Raw genomic sequence first — 22,541 nt, 5'->3', positions numbered from 1 at the left:
GACGAGGATGATGCTTTTATGATATAAATAGTACCGGTACCACAAAGTTACTTCAAAATATCACGGTTCAATAAGGTTAAACACTAGTTTTACCTACTTTGATTCCTTCAACAGCCAATAACAATTTTGGGTATGCCTCCTCTGAGTATCTTTGGTTAGAAAACCATTGCTCTTGCCATCCATTAACAATAAAGTGACATGGGATTTCTAATTTTCCTCTCCATTGTGGGATCAAGAAGTATGCAATTAAAGTATAAATTGCTCGTGAATTCCATCTAGCATTGTGCAAAGAAGATAGTTTTCTCCATTTTATTTGAGGAAAAACATGATGCAACTGTAAAATTATGAATTTTAAATTGATTTATTAGAAATTCTTTAGTAATCTTACAGCACAGCATGTTCAAATTTTAGCTCACCTTATACAATTATAAAGAGCGACGCAGCTCATATAAGAATTTAAAGTCATCTCTCCAACCAGGATTTTCATTGATGTTGACACAAACTTCTCCACTGTAATTTCTCTGCAATTCTTCATATCTTTCGGAAATATCATCAATAAACTTGTAATTCAGAGTTGGTTTGGTGGAATGTTTGCTGACAAAGAAATCCAAGACATGCTTCAGAATTCTGTTCAGTATATGGTGTTGACATCCAATATATTGTGGTCGATCCAGTCCCATCTCTACCATTTTTGTTTGTAATTTCACCACTATACCATTTAGTCGACCAGTATTCACAGCGGTTGTGTCACAAATAATCATTTTGATACTGGACCAGGTTTCATATTCATTCAAAATTCGTTCCAATTCATTATAAATATCTTGAGCAGATCCACTTTTGCACTTTAGTATTCCAAGTTTGACCTCATTTGTTTCTCTTTGGAGGCAAACCACCTGAAACTCCTCCCCAGACAACCTTTTTTCATCAAAATGGACACAGTAATATTTTCCTTCTTTCAACAGCAACTTTATTTTATCATTTTCGTTGTTTCCAGCTCTTATAACACTACGTCACACGCCAGACTGCGATGGAGTAGGGAGAGTAACCCCTTCTTCATTCAGAGTGGAGCACACACCCGATGCTTCGTGCGTGGACAAAGAATGGCGAACCACCATTTTTGTTGCTGACAATGTTGACGATCTCATCTTCTTTTCAAACCCATCTTCTTCTTCTTCTGATATTGTGCTCTCGAAATAACTGGAGGCCCTGTCACTTTCAGAATCGCCATCTTTGCTGGACTCATGATATGCAATCCAAAACAACCAGTTAAGCAGCCCCAACTCCAAAACCCAATACTGGTAACTAAAAAACTAACCCGATAACTAGGCTAACTTGAATTCAATTGCATGATAAGTTGCATGATATAGGCCCATTAAATAGACTAGGCTACACTTTCAAGATTTTATGTACAGTGCAACAAGCTGCTAATAATTAACAGATCAAATGATTTCAATTATTCTTTTAAATTATTAGCAACTTCCAATGCTATTAAAAACTCATGTCTGGTCTAGCTTTATAGGCTATCAGTTCAGATATAAAGCACTAGTGCCCTCTAGTGACAAAAATATATCAAAATAAAGTAACAATAAACCTCCTCAGCATTTAAAATGAGCTTATTGACAAAAAAATTTACCGAAATCGCTTAAGAATTCTTGAAGTTACACTAATTAAAAATTTTCCGCTAGAGGCGCTGTTGCGAAAATTAATGACAAAAAGGGTAAAATCTCAGAACCCCCTTGACTTTTTTCGACAATTTTTTTTTCAAAATGTTCACCATACTGTGGGCCACCTTTTTAGTATGGTAAGGAGTCTGTAACAAGTTTAAACAATGCATAAGGAATAAAAAAGGAGAAAAATGTACCCAAGTGACGTCAGAAATATCAATTGGTGCGGAAAGTTTTTGAAAAATTTTCAAAAAAAAATTTCACATTCTTGGTACACATAAAAAAGTTCATCGATTCCCATAGCAGGCAAAAACATTTTTTTTTTAGTCATCACCCTACTGTGCAGCTCACAGTATATCACCGGCATTGCAGACAAGTCTCTTGATTGAGTTACGACTCGTTGCTGATTTCGTAGCACTGAGATCTTTAGAAATCCTTCTGTTCGTTGGATGGGATCCCACCTGTTTAGCTTCTCATCTGGAAACTTTCATTTTATTTACATTGAATCATAAAACAGCAGAGTTTTTTTAGCTGGTTAGTTCCATCGATTCTCGCAAGCGCCATTTTCCTTTCTTCGTGAATACTAGACTTTGGTGAGAATTAACATTCTTATATTGTACCAACAAACCTGCAATGTGTACATGGGAGTTAGCAAATCCTCAAAGGCTCAAAAATGGAGAGCTTTCGTTCTATTTGTGTTGAGTTTCTCTTAAGTTTCCGGATGATTTTAAGATACAAATTTCCCTCTTGATTTTGGCCAAGTCTCTGACACTGCTAAGTATTGATTTGACTGAAAAGAAAATTTTTGCCGATAGAAAGGAGGTTATTTGTAAACTGTACGTACCTTGTTATCAAAAGTAATGAAATAGGAGCTGATGTCTCTCAACCTCTGTTCTGGTCCCTCGGTGTTATTGAGGATGAGAAGTAATCAAAGGATCTTTCATTAGGATACAACTGAATGATTAAACATAATAATTAAACAAAATATTCAGATTCGGGAACTTGTGTAATTAATTGATAAAGCTTTCGCTTCGCCACCGCCACCGGCTTCTTCAGTATCTTATTCATATTTGAATCGGTGTTTAATTGTCTGAGTTATCGAGGCAGGTATTGGTGTGCAGTAAGATCACTTTTTGAAATAGAATATTTGTTGTTGTAGACTTCTTTTCTCTGACAGGTTGTGGCAACTTTGTTATTTCAGGCAAAGAGCGTATGTCTAGTGAAAGCTTTTCCGACTCAGGTTTGTCACTGCTTGTGTGTGACTTTTTATTTTGTATGACGGCTTTTTTAGAATTATGTCCATGCCAATTATTCATTGTTTTACAAAATATGGTCGCCAAATGCATGAGGCAAATTTTTCAACGCATCTAGTTTTTTATTGATTGCACTTTAGATACGACGGTTTAGTTTGAATATTTTTCTTTGACGTTGAACCAATGAAGATAATTGTTTGTTTATCGTATCCAGGCTTACGCCCAGTGGTTGAAGATTTAGATTAATTGGACGGGAAAGCAAGGAAGCCAATCTTCGTGACCACCTTCAGGCTTAATGATTACCAATTCTATGTCTATAATATATATTCGGCATGTTATTAAGCTTACCAATGAAGAGGAAAAGAATTACGGCATAGATTCATGTAAAAATGCCAAACATCACAACAGTTTGCGATAAAAGAATGAAGACAGTTTACTGCCAACTGTTTTTCCTGGAAGCAACGGATTCGTTTTTATTGTGGTGCCCTCTTTTGCGATGAACGACCAGAATTGGATTCCACAAAATTACGATGCTCGCATTTATCTTCAATTATTTCTGATAAATTGATTGATTGAATCTTTATTCTCGGACTAAGAAAGCTTCTTGCAGAGCTTAATCCTGGCAGTTTCGCATACTTGGAGAGGCTTTGAATCACTGACGCTGGCCCAGTCACCGAGATTGACAGAGTGAAGTTTCCGATTGTTGAAGTGTTGACTGAATGGAGAACAGTCCTTAACGTGCGTTGCTCAAGCGCACACCCTGAGAGTCGAACCAGCGCCGCTTGATCTTGAAGCTTCTTCGTTCCAGAAGTTACGCGCTAACCAACTGAGCTATCGGGGCGGGCATTCTAAAATTATGGCAAATTTTTCACAGTGTCATTTTAGTCATAATTTTTTTATTGTAAGAATGGTTTGAACTTGCAATTACAATGTTCGCTTATCTGCATAACGTGTTTTACCTCAATTTGTGATACCATCAAATCGCAACGGTTTTCCAATGACTATTGACTATGTAAGAGTTTTAATAAACCAAATAAGGAATGGTACGATATGGAGTGAATTTTCTATTACTGCTGTGTATATTTAATGTAAATTTTTAATTGGTGCCGAATGGAAATATTGAATTTCATATTTAGAGACGAGCTCATGATGTTTACATTGATTACTGAGTTGGCCTGCCATCTCTAATCTATTTATTAAAATGTGAACGTTTTTGATAATATATAAGCAATAATAGTAAACATGAGGTAGGCTATTATGTACCACTGTCATCTTGCCAACACAAATAAATTTTTTCCGATGTTTTCAATTTTTTTTAGGTGCAATATCATTACAACTGCTTTGTGTTACGGTAAAATTTTCTTAAATTCGAGCAAAGCTCTTGTTAGACTATTCCCTTGGTGCGTGCATTCACTGTAGTAAAATTTAAACGTGTCAGTATACTTTGTCTGAAATCGTTTAATTTAGTTCGAAAGTTCGAAATTTTTATCTTCGAAGCGCGGTTTTGGTCTACAACTCCAGTAACCGATTGGGTTGTTGCCTCTCACTGTTAGCAGCCTACACCTTGCACACTTGTACAAACGTGTTGTATTGTTTTACCTTTTTGATTTTATCTTGTATGTACTTAGAGTGTATTCATCGTCAATAAAAATTCGTAACTTTGAAACTACTTCCTGTGATGTAATTGTGAGTTCAAAAACTTCAGGTATTCACCACCGTAAATATCCTGCAATTGTATGTTGATTTTAGAAATTATCATCTCCATAAAAACATGTTATTTTTCTACATATTATTTATCAATAGCTACCAATACTTTTTAAGCAGTGATATTTATTTTACTTTTGAAACTAATGTCACTTAATCCACTTTGTTTGTTCCCACTAACTCAACAATTCGTTTTTGTTTGATTTAAGTGTAATTTCGGTTTCTTGATCGTTTCTTTTTTCCTTAGTTTTTTTAATAGTCCTTGAGAGGTGGTGTTTCACAGTGCACAATTGTGAAATAATAATATGCAGTTGGCGTATGGTGTTAACGTAGTGTATTGCATCATTCGTCATCATACAAAAGCTTATTGTGAAGAAGGTCATTGATACAATGTATGAAACGTGAACGCACCTTCTGTGCAGTGTGCACTGTGCATGTAGTAGCGCAATTTCAAGAGCAGTGAAGACATTTAGTTACATCATTTTTCATCTCTTTTTAACAGATAAAGTTGAAGAACTGTCAAGCTCAATTAACTTTTTGCAAACGGTCGGACGGGGTAGTAAAAAAGGTATTGACTGGTTCGCATGTCCACTGCATGCCAGTGTTGTAATGTAGTTTGTAGCTATATCTTTGGCTTTGTGAATACATTGCTTGCGCTTAAGCTTTCTTCAATTAATTCTTTTTCTAATTCTAGCCGCAGCAATCAGCATTGTAGTTTGCTGGTACTCAGTATGAATACGTATGTGAAAAACGCATTGAAAGTAAAATATTATGTTGATTTTGAAGCACTGCCATGTCGTTGAAAACGAAGAAATTTTATTTTCAAATTTCTTATCTCGTCTTCTCTATCTTAACCCGGTGTGACTTTTGCAGTGGTTCTTGATTTTGAAACAACAAAAACGACTTAATTTTTTACTGGATTTGTTTTGTGCTTTGTAGCTGTGTTTTAAGTGACCGTAGTCACAGCAAAATCCATCACTTTTACATTGATTCAACGTCTGCAGACGTTGAATCAGTGTAAAAAATGACAGATTGTGCAGTCTGGGTAAGAGCATGTTCAATTTGCTCTCTCTTGCATGTTTATTACAGAAATGTCTCATCACGAAGAAATTATTGAATTACTTCGAAGACCAAGCTCTTGCGTGGTGCAGGGCCGAAACACTCAAATTAACATTGAAAATATAAGGTCCGAGTCTGAATCGTTGAAAATACTTTTGAACATTCTGGGGAAAAATGACACAAAGACGGTTGGAGCTTTCACGCCAGGCCACAAGAGGCGGTTGTCCCTGATTTCTGTCAAGAGTAAAAACAAGTTGACCAATCTTGAATCCGAGACAAACAAACTGCGTCAATGTCCTAAAAACTGTAAACAAATTAAAACAATCATCGGCGCATTGGTTGAAAAAGACAAAGATTGCCCAGCATCTGCGTTACGGAAACGTGTTGCTCCCTCAAACCAGTTAGATTATCAGTTTATTTCGGCTGTGGTTGCAACTGAAATGAAAGGTGTGAGTGGACTTACGAAGCCAATGTAGGAAGTTCTACTGCATCACACGTCTTGTTTTAAATGTTCATTTGGTGACGCTGTTGTCCCAGCCAATAAAGTTGGTGCTTTTCACCAGTATCAATTCTAAAAATAACCACACTTGCTTTTTGTGAGCTTATTCAATACGTACACAATGGACTGAACGTTTGGATTTCTTTTGAATTATTGTTGAAAAGGTAGTGCATGAAGCATCGTGATTGGCAACCCTGCCAAGAGCGGTTTTCACTGATCGTAAACAAATTCTTCAATATCATTGTTTTTATATTTTGCCACTTGCAAAGTATTGACAGTTTCAACTCGTTTGATTGTAAATGCAGATACTCTACAGTCGTTGAAATACATTTTTGTGTCAGAATAAAGGACACATAATATAAAAAATGACAAATTTAAAAATTAAAGTTTAAAAGAAATAAAAATTTTCAAACTCTAGGTGAATTGGAGAATTTAGTTGTTTTTTGTATGAGTATAGTAACTTAATATATGTGTTTATTGTGAGACCTAATTTGTGGTGTTAGCAAAGTTTATTGTTAACCTCAAAAGTTAAATTGCCTGTTTGATTATATTACACTGGTCTACACGATTTTTGCTCCATGAACTTTAAAAACTGATTTAGAGTAATTTTGGGGTGCTGAATCCGAATCTAACCTCAGATTTATCCTATCACGTCAGGTTTGTGAGATATAACAGCAAATTGTTAGTTTTGTCAAAAGTGGAAGATTTGACGTTGCGTTTATTGCACATACACATTGTGGTATATCCAGAAATCCAGGCCATGTAGTGCATAAGTAGCTGAAATACACCCACCAACTATTGTGATATCAATTTGTTTTCTAAGCAACAGTATTAACAAGACAGTAAAAACAAGCTAAAAGGGAGGCTAAAAGTATAACTGACCCCCTCCCCCCGTCAATGTTTTGCATGAAACCATAAAGATTAAAGCAGGCCTATGGCAATGCTTTTCCAGTAATCTTATTTAGGTAGTTTTGGCCTGTCTAACAGTAACGTTTCGTTATAGCACTGCATATGTTGGTGGCAAACGCAACGCCAAATCTTCCACTTTTGACAAAACTAACAATTTGTTATTATCATATCTCACAAACCTGACGTGATAGGATAAATTTGAGGTCAGATTCGAATTCAGTACCCCAAAATTACTCTAAATCAGTTTTCAAAGTTCATGGAGCAAAAAAAAATCTTTTTTAGTGGACCAGTGTTATTTATAAATGTAATACATTGTGAATATGCTCAATATTATTTATTCAGCCTGTTATTACTTTTGATAACCTGATAATTTTAAGATTACGGCTGTAGTACAATAAGTTCCAATCTTGCTTTAAATTCATCATGTGAAAGACGTCTTGAAGATTTCAACTGGCGTGACATTACTAAACCATCATGTTGTCACTTGTCAACAAAGTGATGGTCTCGCTGAAGCTTCAAGCTTTACTGCTCTCACTTCCTTTGCTTATTGAGCTTTTCACTTGGGCCAAGTAAATATGATCCTAGAATTTAGGTCAGGGGTGGGTAACGTGCGGTCCTTATTTAATTTTTGGGTGGCCCTTTCTTTTACAGCTATTTTTCTACAAAATAAGGTTGTGTGAGTGTTATCATTTCAGAATTTTTTCTTTTTTAATTTTTTTTAAAGGTACAAACATACCACGCACTTCTCATTAGCTTCTATTTGAACGTTCACACATGCATATATTTTGCAATGATGATTCATATCTGGATGTACTGACAGTGGTTTTATAGCAATATCTGGAAATATGTAAGAAGCGCTCCTGAGTAAGCAATACATTTTTCATACCTGGCCCTTGTGTTAAAAAGGTTACTCACCTTTGATTGAGATTTTCTCTTTGTACTTTTTGTTGCATCTTCAGTGATTCTTTTCCTTACCTTCTATTCATTATTTGTTAAATAGCACATATTGGAGTAGCATTTGTGTTCTTTTTTGTGGTGTTGCCTCACATTTTGTCGCTTCTACCTTTTTCTAGACCCCTCCTATTTCTTAGCACGTATTATTTCTCGTTTGGATGGTCGGGATAAAAAACAAAATTGCACCTAATTAAATCGTTTTATTTGGTTCAATAACAACTTTTTCATGTGTCTATCTAGTTTAGTGCGTGCGAACTGCGAAGTGTAATAACAATAAATTATTTTATTTTCTAATCTACTCTATTGAAGCAAGGAAAAATAATATGCAACAAACTCTAATTGTGGTCTCATTTGCCTTGACGAGTCGTTTTTGGTGTAGCTTGCAGACAAATAGCTCTTCGACTTATGTACTGTATGACAGTAAAATGTAGGCTATGTCTGTTGGGTTATTACAAGAGCTCTGAAGGCTGTTGTTATTTTTTTTAACAGTTGTTGGTGCATTGGTACAAATGTCGATCTACTTTTACGTTTTATGGCCGTCTTTGCACATTTATAAATTGAAAAAATAAATTTTGTCTGCAAGTAATACATAGTGGCGTCATACAGCGTAGAGAGTTTAGTTGACAGTTTGTTTTTATTTCTCCCTATTGTTTGTCGGCTTTCCAACATTGTTTCATCAAGCATTCTAAACAAAGCCCGCTATTTCGTTTCTCCTTTTGATTTCCAATACTAATAGACAAAACTTGCCCCAGTCAGCAAACCAGTACTTTTATATATTAATTGTCAAAAGTACTGATTTGATGTTTAGGCTATCCTGTGTTATCCTTATTTGATGTATAATATAATATAATATTCTCTTTCTCTATAGTTAAATGGTGTCAATGTTATTTCTAAACAATTGGCTGATGTTAGTTGCTAGTTGCGATTGAAACATTTTTTTTTTTTTTTCAGAACATATAGCAGACGATCAAGATTTAAAAGATTAATATAAGAATGTTTTTCTTATCCGTTTTTTATTGTGTTTGGATAAGGTCACTGTTTAACTAGATAACGTTTGATTGATTGATTTTCTTTGTTTTGTTTCCTTGATAGATACTAATAATTTCAGTTGAAATATTCAAATCAAGTAGAAACAATTCTCTTCATTTGTAACCTGACATCGTTTGATGATTTTTTTTCTGATGAAAAATTAGTTGTAGTTTTGTCCCATCTGCTCAAACTTGCAAGTTTGTTTAAGCAATCTCAAATCTGTTTAAACCGATGTCACCAATTAGTATCTTTGGATCAAAATGGAATTACTTTCATTTAAACTAAATACAATTAAAATAATTCAAGTTAGTAAAGTTTTTTTTTTTTTTTGCAACAACAGACTCCCACTCGTGCTTGACCACACACTGTGATGGGTTCATGTTTGGTAAAGTTTAAATTTTTGTTCTGTCATTTCCAGATAGCAAAATCCGTCATTTTTACATTGATTCATTATTTTTATCAATGTAAAAATGACGGCTTTTGCTGTCTGGGATGTTTCTGTGAATGGGAAAAGTTTTTGTATAGGAACATAATTTGTTGGAAATTAATCAAGTATTGCTATATTGCTTTATTTCCTTAACACAAATACAAATTTATAATTGTGTTTGAATTGCCACCAAACATGCGTTACTTTTTTATTGCATCATTGAAGCAACCGCAGTGCTGCTTGTGTTTTTTTATTTCAATCTTCCTACTTTGGATGGGGTTGTTGTATGCATGATTGCATGACTAAGTGTCGGCGTGGTCTTGTAGAATGAACTATTTAATGTTGTATTTTGACTTTTCTTATTTCTTTTCGTTCTATTAACCTTTTCCACTGCATTGGAGTGATGTCGAAAATCAGTTATTTTGCATTAATTCTTAACAAGTAGGCTTAATGTACTTTGACCAAGAGTGTTTTAATTTTAATTAAAAACCAGCTAACAAAATCTGTCCTTTTGACATTGATTCAACGCCTGCAGACGTTGAATCAATGTAAAAAGGACAGAATGTGCTGGTTGGGAATTCATTCCTCATCCGCATTAGTTTGCTGCAGCAGCACAGCAGCAAAGCAAGTGTTGCTGCACTACTGCACCAGTAGTATCGGTAATTTCCCAGACAGCAAATCAACCGTTTTTTACATTTATTTTTGCAATGTAAAAAACGGTTGATTTGCGTTTGGGTTTGATACTACTAGTGGGGTAGTCTTTGTAAAAGAGCACGACTAAATAATTTACCACCAGTAATCTTGATTGAAAAAAATCAAGCAATTGTTTTGGCTTCTCAAATTTTTGTCGTTTTGGGATTGCGCTAATCTTGCGTCTGAATAATGCACGCGCTCATAATGATACTTGTTGTTTGTACACAAAAATCAGTTTGTTTTTGTTTATAATTTCAAACCAGCACTGATTTTCTGTTAAATCTGTATATTTTCACTTTTGGCTGCCACCACTGCGGTAAGTTTAACGTTATGTTATTATTTTTTTCTCCGATACTTTTTTTAATTCAGCCAGAGTTAAGTGAAGTTCAGTTGGTGTATTTGCTTGACTTGTGGGTTTTGTAGAGAACGTACCACGCATCATATTTCAGCTATTTAATCCTTACTTTGCAACATAAGTGCGCTGTGTTGCAGAGTGCGATTTTTTAACTGCTATTTTAAACTTAATATTTGTTAACTTTTTGCATGAAACCTTATCAGCTCTGACTGTTTCCATTGCCTTCTTCGTTTCTTTTTGGTTCAAAGCCCAATCAAAAGACTTAAATTTAAGAAGATTTTCAATACTGTAAGTGACAACTCATTCTCGTGCAATTTGTCGCAATGCGAGATTCAGCGAGAAAGCAAGTGACTTCAACAATCATTATGTTGAGTCACGTTTCAAAAGTACATAACGTTTTTCGTCCGAAGAAGGCATTGGAAGCATCAGTTGGTTAACTGGAGTGGTCGTGGTATTGCACGTCACAATAAGTGCATTATGGCATGGTAGCATCATGTGAGTGTTATGCAATTTCAAGGTCATGAAGCTTACTGAAAGTTACTAATTTAAATTTATCTGTTTTGTACAAAAGTATTGCTCTCGGCTATTGTAGAATGATGCAGTGTTGTTTCACATAATAGTTGACTTTACAAAACCTAAACTTAATCTTTTCTTTTTCACTCTAAAGAAGTTCACGATCACTTTTGAATTTTTGTTCAGTTCTGTTTGAATCTAATAAACGAACAATGATATAGTAAACGTAGACTGCTAGTATGTGATGTCAAGCAATATTTAAAACTTGATAATTTGTGTATCAAGAAATCCTAGTTGCCGTTAGCCGCTAAGACGTTGTCTGGTTTGGCATTGAAATTTGAGCAAGTGCATCGATATACCACCTCATCAGGTGCCGTGAGCCTGTAATCTTTTTCTCTTGCAGGTTCATTGGGAAGAAGTACACCTAACTTAAGTTCATCATTGGTAAGCATTTGTACAGAGCAATTTAAATACTGATATGATTCTCGATGGTAAGATTAAATTCTACTTCTAGTTAGATGAAATTTGGTTGTTTCATGACAAAAAGCAACGTTGATTATACGTTTAATTGCCTTTTCTACAGTGCTAAAGGAGCATTTTCCAAAACTAAATAGAAAGTGGCTGATTCCTGAACTCATGACATAAATATTTATAAATTGTTTTGGATAGAGGTCTTCGTGAAACACATTACACAACTACAGTTTTTTAACCGTCAAATGGTTTTCGTCTTCACGTATGGTTGCGCTGTGATTGCTTATGCAAGAAAGCAATACTTTTTTCCCTTTTGTATGAACTCTTAATTAATGCAGGCTATCTGCAATAAGTTATAACCAGCCCCGGTCCCCGGTGTAAGACTGTGACAGACACCAAGATGCCTACTTCTTTAAATTATCTTACGCAAGAATGCTTTTTCTGGTTTTGTAACCTTTTGTTATGTTAACTATACTTTAATAGTCATGGTTGTAGTAATCTTTTGAATACCAGTTTTCTCTCTTAAATACTTAGGCTAACATGACACCTTTGGGTGGACAGCACAGGTTGGTCACCTTCATTCTATGAAAAGCATTTCATATGTCGCTTCTATCTCGAATTATGTTAGAACGATATAAAAATGCGAGTTTTGTTCGTTGAGAAAATGTGCTTTTGCGTTTCTTTACTACTTTCCAAATGACGTCTCTGGTCCTTTAATTAACCAACTTTTCCTTGTTTTCCAGAAATTAAAACCTCAGTTTGGAAGCAGTTGGAGTGTGCACAGCACCGCTAGTGGTGCGATTCGCAGTGACATTGAGATCACTGGGTGGATCGAGCTTTCTTTCAACTATTCCCACAAAACCGGTACTCTGGACATCAAAGTTTGGAACTGTGATAATCTAGCTGCTGTTGATAAGAAAAAACTCAGCAACCCGTGAGTGTTAGAATGGATAAGTTTTTTCAAATTTAATATCAATCTATCAAGTTCAAAACTTCAGTTTTATTAGGATAAGATCTCTCATTTATTTTGAATAATCAACCCTCTCATTCAAATGCAACAATAAGAAATTTGCAGCCCATTATTACTATATAAAGTTTAGCTTTGTTGCTTTTATAGAACAAAAAGGTGCATCTAACGTTTTGTTTTCTACACAACCTTCATCAATATCATAAATTAATTTTAAATGCTTAATGTAGCCTCAGTAGCCTACTGCATCTAGTTTTATTTTGTTTTACTACGGATTTAAGTAAATCGCTATTGGCCTCGCATGAGCAGCGCACCTCCTTTTAAAAAGACAAATTATTTCACAAATACTGTCTAAGCTTTGACAATAAAAAATCCAATAGAAAGACAGTACGTTTTTAACCTGGAACCAAACGAACGAGCTCAATGAGTGAACCATTGGACAAGCAATAAGCCGTTTGGTTTGATTTGTTGATTATACGAACGCAACAGCTGTAGGCCTATACTTTTCTAACCACGTTCTCAACAACCTGAGAACCTATTCTTGAACTATTTTATACCTTCCTCAGCTTGAAATGATTACTAACTTTGTATATTCTCGACCAAAGATAGTTTCCCAATACATTTTACGTTTTTCTACTGCTTAACTTTTGGCTAGTGCAAACGTTTCTGCGCAAGTGATGGAGTAAAATAATATGTTTTGTCTTTCAGTTATGTGAAAACTTATTTGCTTCCTGACAAACACAGCAAACGAAAGACCCGAGCAAAGAAGAAGACAATAAATCCTCAATACAACGAAACGTTGAAGTAAGTTGGTTATTTTGCTCGTAGAGTTAGACATAATATGTATAAGCGATGTATTATAAAAGCGATGTATTATAAAATCGTTTTTTTGTACTTTTACAATTCAAAGTTTAGAAACATTCTATCAATGAAATAATGAAATATTGAGTCAACGTTTTTTGTGTTTTTACAATTCAAAGTTTAGAAATGTTCAGCTGAAAAGGTAAACCTATCAACAACTAAAAGTCCGATAGGTCGCTATTTGATGATTCAGTACGGAATGATTCATACGAACCGACCACCTGTACCTTGCACTGCTGTCCTTGTTTGTGTGTTGAAGTGGTTATCCAGTACTGCTTGGGTTGTTTGTGCCTCAACAATTAGAGTGAACTACCCCAATGTAGCCTACATGTGGCAAAGATTGTTGCACGCACCCATCTATTCAATCGTCCTGTTCTTTCCTACAATCAGTTAATAATGTTTTAAGATTTTTTAAAACGAACAAATTTAAGGCATAAAATTTGTTGAAGTAATTGAAGTAATACAGTTTTTTTTTTGGTATAGATTAGATTTCGTTAATTTTAACGTCTGTTAATAAATATGTCTCTTATTAATGATCTCTTGATCATAATAAAACAGAATTACCTTAAACGTTAAGGTTTTACCAGCGCTAACAATTGTTTTACCAGCAGTAACGATCTTAATACATCCAGATACGTCATATCAGAGTCAGAACTGCAAACCCGAACTCTCAATGTTGCCGTGTGGCATGACAAGATCGGGGTGAATATCTTCCTGGGTGAAGTCAACATTGACATGGGAATGTTTGATTCTAAAGCTCCTGATACAAAGAAGAAATATTATCTTGAACCCAAGGTACTGCTTCATATAATTGACATAAATTAGCAGTATCTCCTTGCTGAGTATTTCGAAAAAGAGCCATCAGAGAAAGTTCATTGTTGTTTTGAAGAAAGAGGATGATGGAATACATTATTCATATTCATGTGCCATCTGCTTGAGAATAACATCTTCATAATGGCACTGTTTTTGACACTCTATTTTAGAATGACTTGTCTGGTTTCTTGTAGGCGAGCACAGCAAAGCAGAGCATCCAACAAAGATATACTGTCGCTATCCACCTACATACATTTTATCTTTCTGCTTTTTGTTGCAGGTTGACAGCTCTAAGGATGCATTTGATCGCTACCTCGGCGAGATAGACATCGCTCTTCGCTTGAACGTGCATGGACAAAACATGAACTCGGTATGTTAAAGGAAGTATAAATCTTTACTGCTACTGTATATGGAGCTCTGTGCAATGTAAACAAAACGACAAGTCGTCGTGAATTAGAGCGCATTAGTTGTGCCTGTGCATAGACCCAAGACCTACAACGAAACCCATGAAAATTTGAACATCTCAAACAAATGTTAAACACCTGTTGCATTGCTTGTATATGATTTCCGCATAGGGTTTGTTTAACCTTGAAAGATTTCGCTTCTCTCGTGTTGTCGTTTTAGATATTAAGGATCATGTCAGTTAGCCACTGCCTGGTGTCTTCGTCACTGGAGATGTGTGCGGAGAGAAGGCCTTGATTATTCGCACCTCACAGCACTCACAATCGGCATTCTCTGCCAACCCCCTCACCTCGCAACACATCTTTCCGAACATTTATTTTTTCTATCACTGGAAAGTTTTAAATGTGTTCGTTATTCCCTGTCGATGTTGCCGAACAATGCTACCTTGATACCCATCGGGTCGTTTAATTTGACGTTGTCGGCACGTTAATTATCGTCTTAATGATTTGCAGCCCAACGCAGAAGGAGAATTGGAAATTGTGTTGAAGGGTATAAAGAATGTTGCCTTTTCCAAGAACGATAATTCGTCAGAGGTTTATGTGAAAAGGTAAGCGACATATTTTTGGTCACATCACTGTCTAGTGGCAGCGTTGGCAATTATGAACATCCTTATAAGGTCATTGCGGCAACTGTGAGGGTTAAACATCTTAAGTTACATGTTTTTATTTACAAGAATAAAAGCAGTTTGTTTATAAGCGACTTGCACACAGGGCGATATAAGACACGTGTTACAGTAAAGTTTAGTTTGTGCCATTTGTAACGCAAGTCAAGGCAGCTTCACACCTCCTTGAATGAATATCCTATTTTACGCTGAGTTAATAATATCCTGCAAATCACCACAAATATTCTTATAAACGTCCAACACTGTGTTTCTAGCTACTTTCTGCCTGACAAGGCCCACGCCACCAAGCAAAAGACCCCGTTGATGATCGGGAAAGACAAGATCAGCTTCGACCATTTGTTTATGTACACTGACGTCCGTGCTCAAGAGCTCGATGAGAGGTGCTTGGAGCTGACAGTCTGGCAAAAAGAGAAGTTCGGCGCCAACCGACTGATTGGTGGTGTCAGAATCGGCTGCGGAAACGGTGAGATTCAATTGTATTGACTTTGCGTTGACTTTTGTCTGTGGTTTTGTTCGTTTTAATGAGAGAATGCAGCAAATCAACGCCGTATGATGCAAACCGGAGGTTTTGACTGTTGTATCCATCAACGAGGTTATCTATAGCTTGGTAGCTGCCATCCCCTAATCGTGCTCTCCTCTTTGCTATGGTGTAGTTGCGTTTATTATACGTCACAGATGAAAGCGCAAGTGGTTCCCATACGCACTTTGACATGGACGTTACTCATTTCCCTAACCTGTGGTACCAGTTTAGCACAGTGACCATCAAATGCTTTTTATCGGCCGTCTTTTTTTCTATCTTTCATACTCTACCTGGCTAAAATATTATACATTGTGAAGTGAACGACTGTATTTAGTTTCTAGCTTTACGAGGTGGCGAACAAGAGTTATCTGATCTAAACTACCGTCTACTTGGTCATACCTTTGGCATGTCAGCTTCATTATCTGAAATACTAGTTCACTACTTTTTTGCTTTTCACGCAAAAATGTCAAGGGTTCGTGTTTTCTCATGAAACAGGAAAAGTGTTTTTGAGTGTTTGTTTTGATGCACATGTTGTGTTTGCATAATATTGGTTTTCAAATCACCTTTGAACATTTTTAGGCATGAGTTTTGATACTCCTGTTCCGTGGATGGATAGTAATCTGGAGGAGATGGATGTTTGGAAGAGGATGAAGAATCATCCCGAAAGTTGGGTTGATGGTCACATCAACTTACGGATGTTGGTCCCAGCCAAATAAATGCATCCTTCGAGATGCTGATGATCCTCCTGAAGAAAGAGATTGTTGGGTGAAAGCTAAAAGAGAAACCTCTCATGAAAAAAAATAGTTTTTTTGTGCTGCTCCACTTTGCAACTGTACAAGAGCAACACGCGGAAAGTTTTGAAACATTAAAATAAGACCAGTCTAAAATTATTATATCTTACATTTTGCCACTCAGCATGAGTGACATCTTCATAAGACTACTAAAAGATACCAGTAGAATATACCAATTGTTTTAGACTGAAGTCGATATTGTTATTTTCACGTCTAATAGTAATCAATCAATTCCAATCATGAAATTCGCTTTTACATTAAACTGTTTAGTTCCAATTTCCTCGTCTTTCTATTTAAATGCTCGTATGTTGCATGGGTACGGCAAAACAGTTTGCACGCTGCCAAGATCTAATCAAACTGCAGGCCTGGAATCAACAGATTGTCCCTGTTTTGTTTCCAATCGAAGATGTTCACTGTCTTGTTTTTTTATGTGAAACTCGTCTTTATAACATTAAAATACTGCTTGTTACTGTATGATATAATGCTTCGCAATTTTTTTTTTCTTATTCCCAGTCCAGTTTGCTTAGTATCTCGGTAAGTAAAGTAATTCAGGAAGTTGTGCAAGAGTGAGAACCATCACTAATCCTCACGTTACTATGATGCTAATCTGCAATGGTTTGAAGTAATTCATAAACCGACACCGTTTTTATTATTGGCTGAAGAAAACAGCTCCAGACAGTTGATCATAGCTTCAACAAACTTTAGTTTTTTGTTCAATAACAAAAATAGTTGAACATTTTAGTGATCAAGTTGCTTCAAACAGAAAACATTATTTAAACAATAGAAGAAAACTAACAAAACATAATAATCCAAACGTTTCCGGCAAAACTCTATGCCCTCATCAGGCAGTTATTCCAATACATTTGAAAAAAACTACTGACGTTAAATCAATGCAAAAATGATGGATTTTACTGTGTGGGACATGTCTGTGAATAATATTAACTATGAGAGATATCACATTTACACTCTGAGTAGTCTCTTGTATTGTTTCAATAATGGTGTTCAATCCCATTACTTTATGGTCAATTATATTATTTGCGGTATTGTGAAATGACTTCTCTCCTCAATTGCTTTAAAGATTTTGTTTGGTCTCATCTACTAAATTCAATATTTCATGGTATGTTCTTTACTTATCATGCTTTGACTTGGTGAAAGCTTCCATATTGTATTTATCTTGAGTTTCCAAAGTCGGATAACAGAACTTTGCCTCTTCTGCATTTTTTTTAGAACAATTTTGCTTTCGAGCAACTGTGGTATGTGTCTCCAGCTACCAAAATATGGCAGATAGTGTGGGCTTTCTTGTTTAGAATTATGTTGTTTGTACGTTGATATTACGTTTCCAGATGTACCTGTTGTTTTTTTCTAAATCAATATCACGCTTTATTTCCACAAATTGTATTGTATGGGTGTGATTTGATGACCCTTCTACTAAAGTGGTGGATTTTTATCGTTATTTTTACAATGTTTATTCAATTTAAAAACTTTTCACTTAAATAAAAACTATGAGCAATCTTCATCATTACTTGGGCATCGCTCACTGCTTTTTACATTTCACTATAATGATTGTTCTTTTTGTCATTCATTGTTCAGGCAAAAGAGCAGTCTCTTTCATCACATTGATATAGAATTAACTTATTTATACAATCGATTACATTTACGTTATTTGTCGTACATGATTTGCACAAGACGAATCCTCAAACGATGGCACGTTTTTAACTGAACTTTAATAGTTTACGACGTGGATTCTACGTCAGTTGACGTCCATCAACGTTTGATGAAAACAATCTCAGCAAGCAAGCGCAACAAATTGCTTCACCGTTTCAGTGTAGCGGAATTATCAGCTGTAGACCCGACGAAGGAACATGTCATCGTCCAGACAGCAAATCAATATAAAAAACGATTGCTTTGCTGTCTGGGATGGTTTAATAAAAACACCACAACGACGTTCACCTTGCTTTGGCATCAATTTATCAATTGTCGCTTACGCCGCAATTTAATTGTTTGTGATGTCGAATATACGCAACAAATGGGATTTTATTTTTGAAAAACTTTGTTCTACTCCCTTCAATGCAAAGTACTTAAAACAACATTTTCTTTTGCTGGTCTCTTCATATAAGCGAGATAATTTAGTACACGATCTATTTTGTATTTTTTTTCAACATACTGATGTCATTTATTTCTTCAAAACTGTTTAAACTGTAGAAAAGGACTGTGAATAACTGTTTCTGATTGGTTGATCGAGTCAGGTGACTTCAGTCTTACGCTTCAATTTTGTTAAAGAGTGTTATTGAGTTATTGAGTTTAGAATTTTCTTATTCAAGAATAGTCAACAAAAAAATGAAGACTCCGAGTCTTCACTTTTTTACGCTATTCGGTAGTTTTACGCTACTCGGTAGCCTGTGTTTATCTATAGGCCTATTGTTATTTTAGTTGCTTATTTTAAGTTGAAGAGTGTAATTTTAAAAGTGCCTAAGTGAAAAATTTTCAAATCAAATTCTTAAATTTGACAGAACTTAGTTACTTTTAAATCGAAAAGTTTTGCGTGACGTGAAATCAATGACATTCAAAGATGGACTTCGGCACTTCTTTCGTGCTGAAATCTTACAACAACCTTTTGGCGACTGCCAAAGGCACTTTTTCCAACACTAACTTCAATTTAGCAAAATGTGAATGGCGCTTTTAAAACTACAACCTTCAGTTTAGCTTGTATGTTGCCTTATATTTACAGCTTATAGTCTGATGTCAATGTATAAGTTTTATCCTGAAAACTGTTATGAATGTATTTGCTTTCTAGTTATTTCAACGCGACCTTTCGCATGTTCGGCTCCCCAGCTTGTGATATGCCCAAACAACAAAATCCGTCATTTTTACATTGATTTAAAGTTGAATAAATGTCAAAATGACGGATTTTGTTATCTGGTTGATTACATTGAGCTTCCCACAATGTCAAAAATAAAACCTATCTTGTTTTTCCGATGTGAAAAGTGTTAACGTCAGCTTCACTCAGATGTAAGAGGCTACGTCATTGAGACGTAGAAACATGTGAGCCTGCTTATCAGGACTTTACTTTTCACGTTAAAAGATGTCGCCTACGTTATGAAAACATCTTTTTTAAGCCTGGATACTACACTAACTAGTAACTACCTAGCTATGAAAATCAATCTATTTTTCATTGATTTAGAGCAGTGGTTCCCAACCGAGGTGCTGCGGCACCATGGGGTGCCATTAATAGTACTCCGGGGTGCCGCAAACTATTTCTTATATTCACTTTTTATCTGTCTTCAAATTTTCCGAAAACAAAAAACAACGAAATTATTCCACTGATTGCCCTGCATTTGCAATCTTTGTAGAAAAACTGAGAATTGTTTTCCAACGTTCCATCACCGGACTCATGTTATTTTGCACCTCAAAGAGGAAGAAAAACTGAAAATCGGAAATATAAAGCTCTTACTCTTGAAGGTGCTCCATGAGTTTTGGATTAAAATTCGAAGTAAATGTCCAATTATTTGCTTCTTTTTAAATGCCGTTTCAGAGTGGCATTTCATCTCTTAAGTAAAACTGCTGTGTTACTATTTGATTTCTGAAGGTGTTATTAATTGGATTTTGTAAAGGCACAAGCCAACGCACGAACTTTTTCACACTGCACTGGAGCTGAAAGTCTAGCAGAGAAGTTATGAACACCATTTTTAAAGTTTTTAGTATGAAACATGTTTGTGGTTTGTTCCAACGAACTGCTGCATACCAGGTGGAAGATCGTTGGTCTGCCACGAGGTGCCAGAAAATATTTTTCTCCTGTAGGGTACCGTAAGCCTAAAAAGGTTGGAAACCACTTAAGATGGATCCAGCTAGTGAGTAATTTGGGATCACTAGTCTGTCTGTGCTGTAGCAGTGGGTCTCCTGAAGGATATTGATGAGGGCCTTTTGTTGTTGAGTTATTCTTTGTACGACGTCGATTTTAGCTGTTGTGAGGCCTTCAACATTAAGCCATAGAATGTTTGGGTTCTGACTTTTTCGCTCTTTGGGGCCGAGGGTTTATCTTTTTACAACCCCAGAAATACCCTGATGCGTCTCTGTTTGTTGTCATTTGTTTTAAATTTGAGGGGTTGTGGGTCAAATTTTTACAAAAAGTGAGTGGCGATCTTTTGTTGCATCCGAAAATCAGGTTTGGAATTGAACTTGATATTAACTTCTCTCTTTTGGCACAATTTATTCTATCCACTGCCTTGCCGGCATTTTGTGCAACATTTTCCATAGTATATAAAATATCAATACCGGGTAATCATCTTTTATTTCGCCTTCTTTGCGCCAATAAAAAGTAGGCTTACCCTGAGAATCACAGATGCAACACAAATCGCTTGGCTGTACAGCCGGATATGACCAGTTAGCTTTGTCTTGTCGTGCCCAAACTAATGACCCATGGTTAAAGATTTGATGGACGAGAATTACATGAAAGTCAACCTTCTCCTCTTTCAAGTATCTTGCCAAGACACAGCCACGTGCTATGGAGAGGAGTTGAACAACAGGCATTCTCACCACGCAGCCGATAATATTGTTACCCTACATCAGGGGTGTCCAAACGACGGCCTGCGGTCCAGTTTTCATTGGTCCACGGCAAATTTTGAAAATATAATTGAATATGGCCTGCACAAGAAGCTCAAGCTCCACTCTGTTGCACTTCTCAGTTTCAACACTAGATGGAGCCAGCCATAGAAACAATGCTTTGTTACCGCTACTAAACAAATGAAGCAGCAAAAAACTTTTACCGCGAGTCACCAGAAATGGCAGCACCCAAGAATCAAAAATTTGTAAGTTAGTGTAGACAATTCCAAACATGGTGGGAAAATGATCATTTTTTCGAAGAAATGTAATCTCGCCAAAAACATGTGGAAAAAACATTACAAAGCCTATTTTTAGTGGAAGGGTAGTCAGTTAAGTAATGTCAGCAAAGTAATGGTCCGATTAAGTGAGGAAAATTGCACAGAAAAATCAATGTAGATTCGGGACCAGCAAAAAATTGTCCGATTAAGCTGGTAGTCCGATTAAACGTGGGTCAATCAAGCGGGTTGTTTGTATAACTGAAAACGTTTCGTGACTGCCTTCCCTACAATATACAGTCTTGAAGCCAAGGCCGAAGTGGACAAAAATCAGTGAAAAATGTAATGCGGCCCGCCAAGACTTAAGAATAGCAAAATGTGGCCAGTGGCTAAAAAACTTTGAGCACCCCTGCCCTATATACTTCATAGTTTACAGAAAATCAATTGAGCCTACAGGCTTTCTTGAAATACTTTGTAATAAAAGTATTTCTCCGCAGTGGGTTGAGGTCTAGATTAAAATTATTTTTTGATTAAATTGTAGTTGGCACCTCTCAATCCAATGGCACACAAATGTTAAACTCATAAAAAATCTGTAGCAGTTTTATACAATAAAAATTATTTCGTCTTTAATTTTCAAAAATCATCGAACTAAATTATTCATTGTCCCAGCTACCAAAAGTCAACGTTTTTATGTTGATTTAACGTCGTGGCTACACACATTGACTTTTGCTAGCTGGGGTGTTATTTGATGCTAATGTCATCAGAAACAATACTTACGGTTTTTCAACCATAAAAATGTGAATTGTGCTGTTGATTTCTTTGAATAAGTAACGATTAACATTGTCAAAATGACTGAGAGTGAGAGGGAATGCGTCCAGGATGAATCACTTTGGCAACACAACCCACTCACCACTTTAAAGGGCGTCACCAGGAGAAACGAAACGTAGGCGTGGTGTATTCTGACGTCACTGGTCCAACAACCAACTTAACTAATTGATAATATTTTTAAAATTGTACTAAAGTAAAACTTCATCTTCACAGGCTGTGTTTTATTAGCTTTGGTTAGGAAGAATGTAGCTTCAATGTGCCTTCCAACTGTATAATTGTGTCAACTCTCAATTCGCTCCAGTCATAGCCAAGGTCATGAGTCCAGTCCAATCA

At 35.9% G+C, this 22,541-nt stretch overlaps 1 protein-coding gene across 2 annotated transcripts in view; it reads left to right on the top strand.

Annotated features, from left to right (window-relative positions):
• The window catches only part of LOC145777782 (synaptotagmin-like protein 2), a 49,041-nt gene extending 29,522 nt beyond the window's left edge, over positions 1-19,519 (top strand). For both annotated transcript variants that reach the window (XM_082589230.1, XM_082589231.1), the window contains 9 exons: positions 5,124-5,189; positions 11,463-11,503; positions 12,274-12,464; positions 13,206-13,301; positions 13,991-14,153; positions 14,452-14,541; positions 15,086-15,180; positions 15,510-15,718; positions 16,355-19,519. In XM_082589230.1, coding sequence (XP_082445356.1) covers positions 5,124-5,189; positions 11,463-11,503; positions 12,274-12,464; positions 13,206-13,301; positions 13,991-14,153; positions 14,452-14,541; positions 15,086-15,180; positions 15,510-15,718; positions 16,355-16,491 — 1,088 coding nt within the window. In that variant the 3' untranslated portion in view covers positions 16,492-19,519. The remainder of the gene's footprint in view (positions 1-5,123; positions 5,190-11,462; positions 11,504-12,273; positions 12,465-13,205; positions 13,302-13,990; positions 14,154-14,451; positions 14,542-15,085; positions 15,181-15,509; positions 15,719-16,354) is intronic.
• The last annotated feature ends 3,022 nt before the right edge of the window (positions 19,520-22,541 follow it).

Source organism: Aplidium turbinatum, chromosome 9 (assembly GCF_918807975.1).
Source record: "Aplidium turbinatum chromosome 9, kaAplTurb1.1, whole genome shotgun sequence".
NCBI lineage: Eukaryota > Metazoa > Chordata > Ascidiacea > Aplousobranchia > Polyclinidae > Aplidium > Aplidium turbinatum.
Note: the sequence above shows the minus strand (reverse complement) of the source record. Positions and strands in the feature narration are given on the sequence as shown.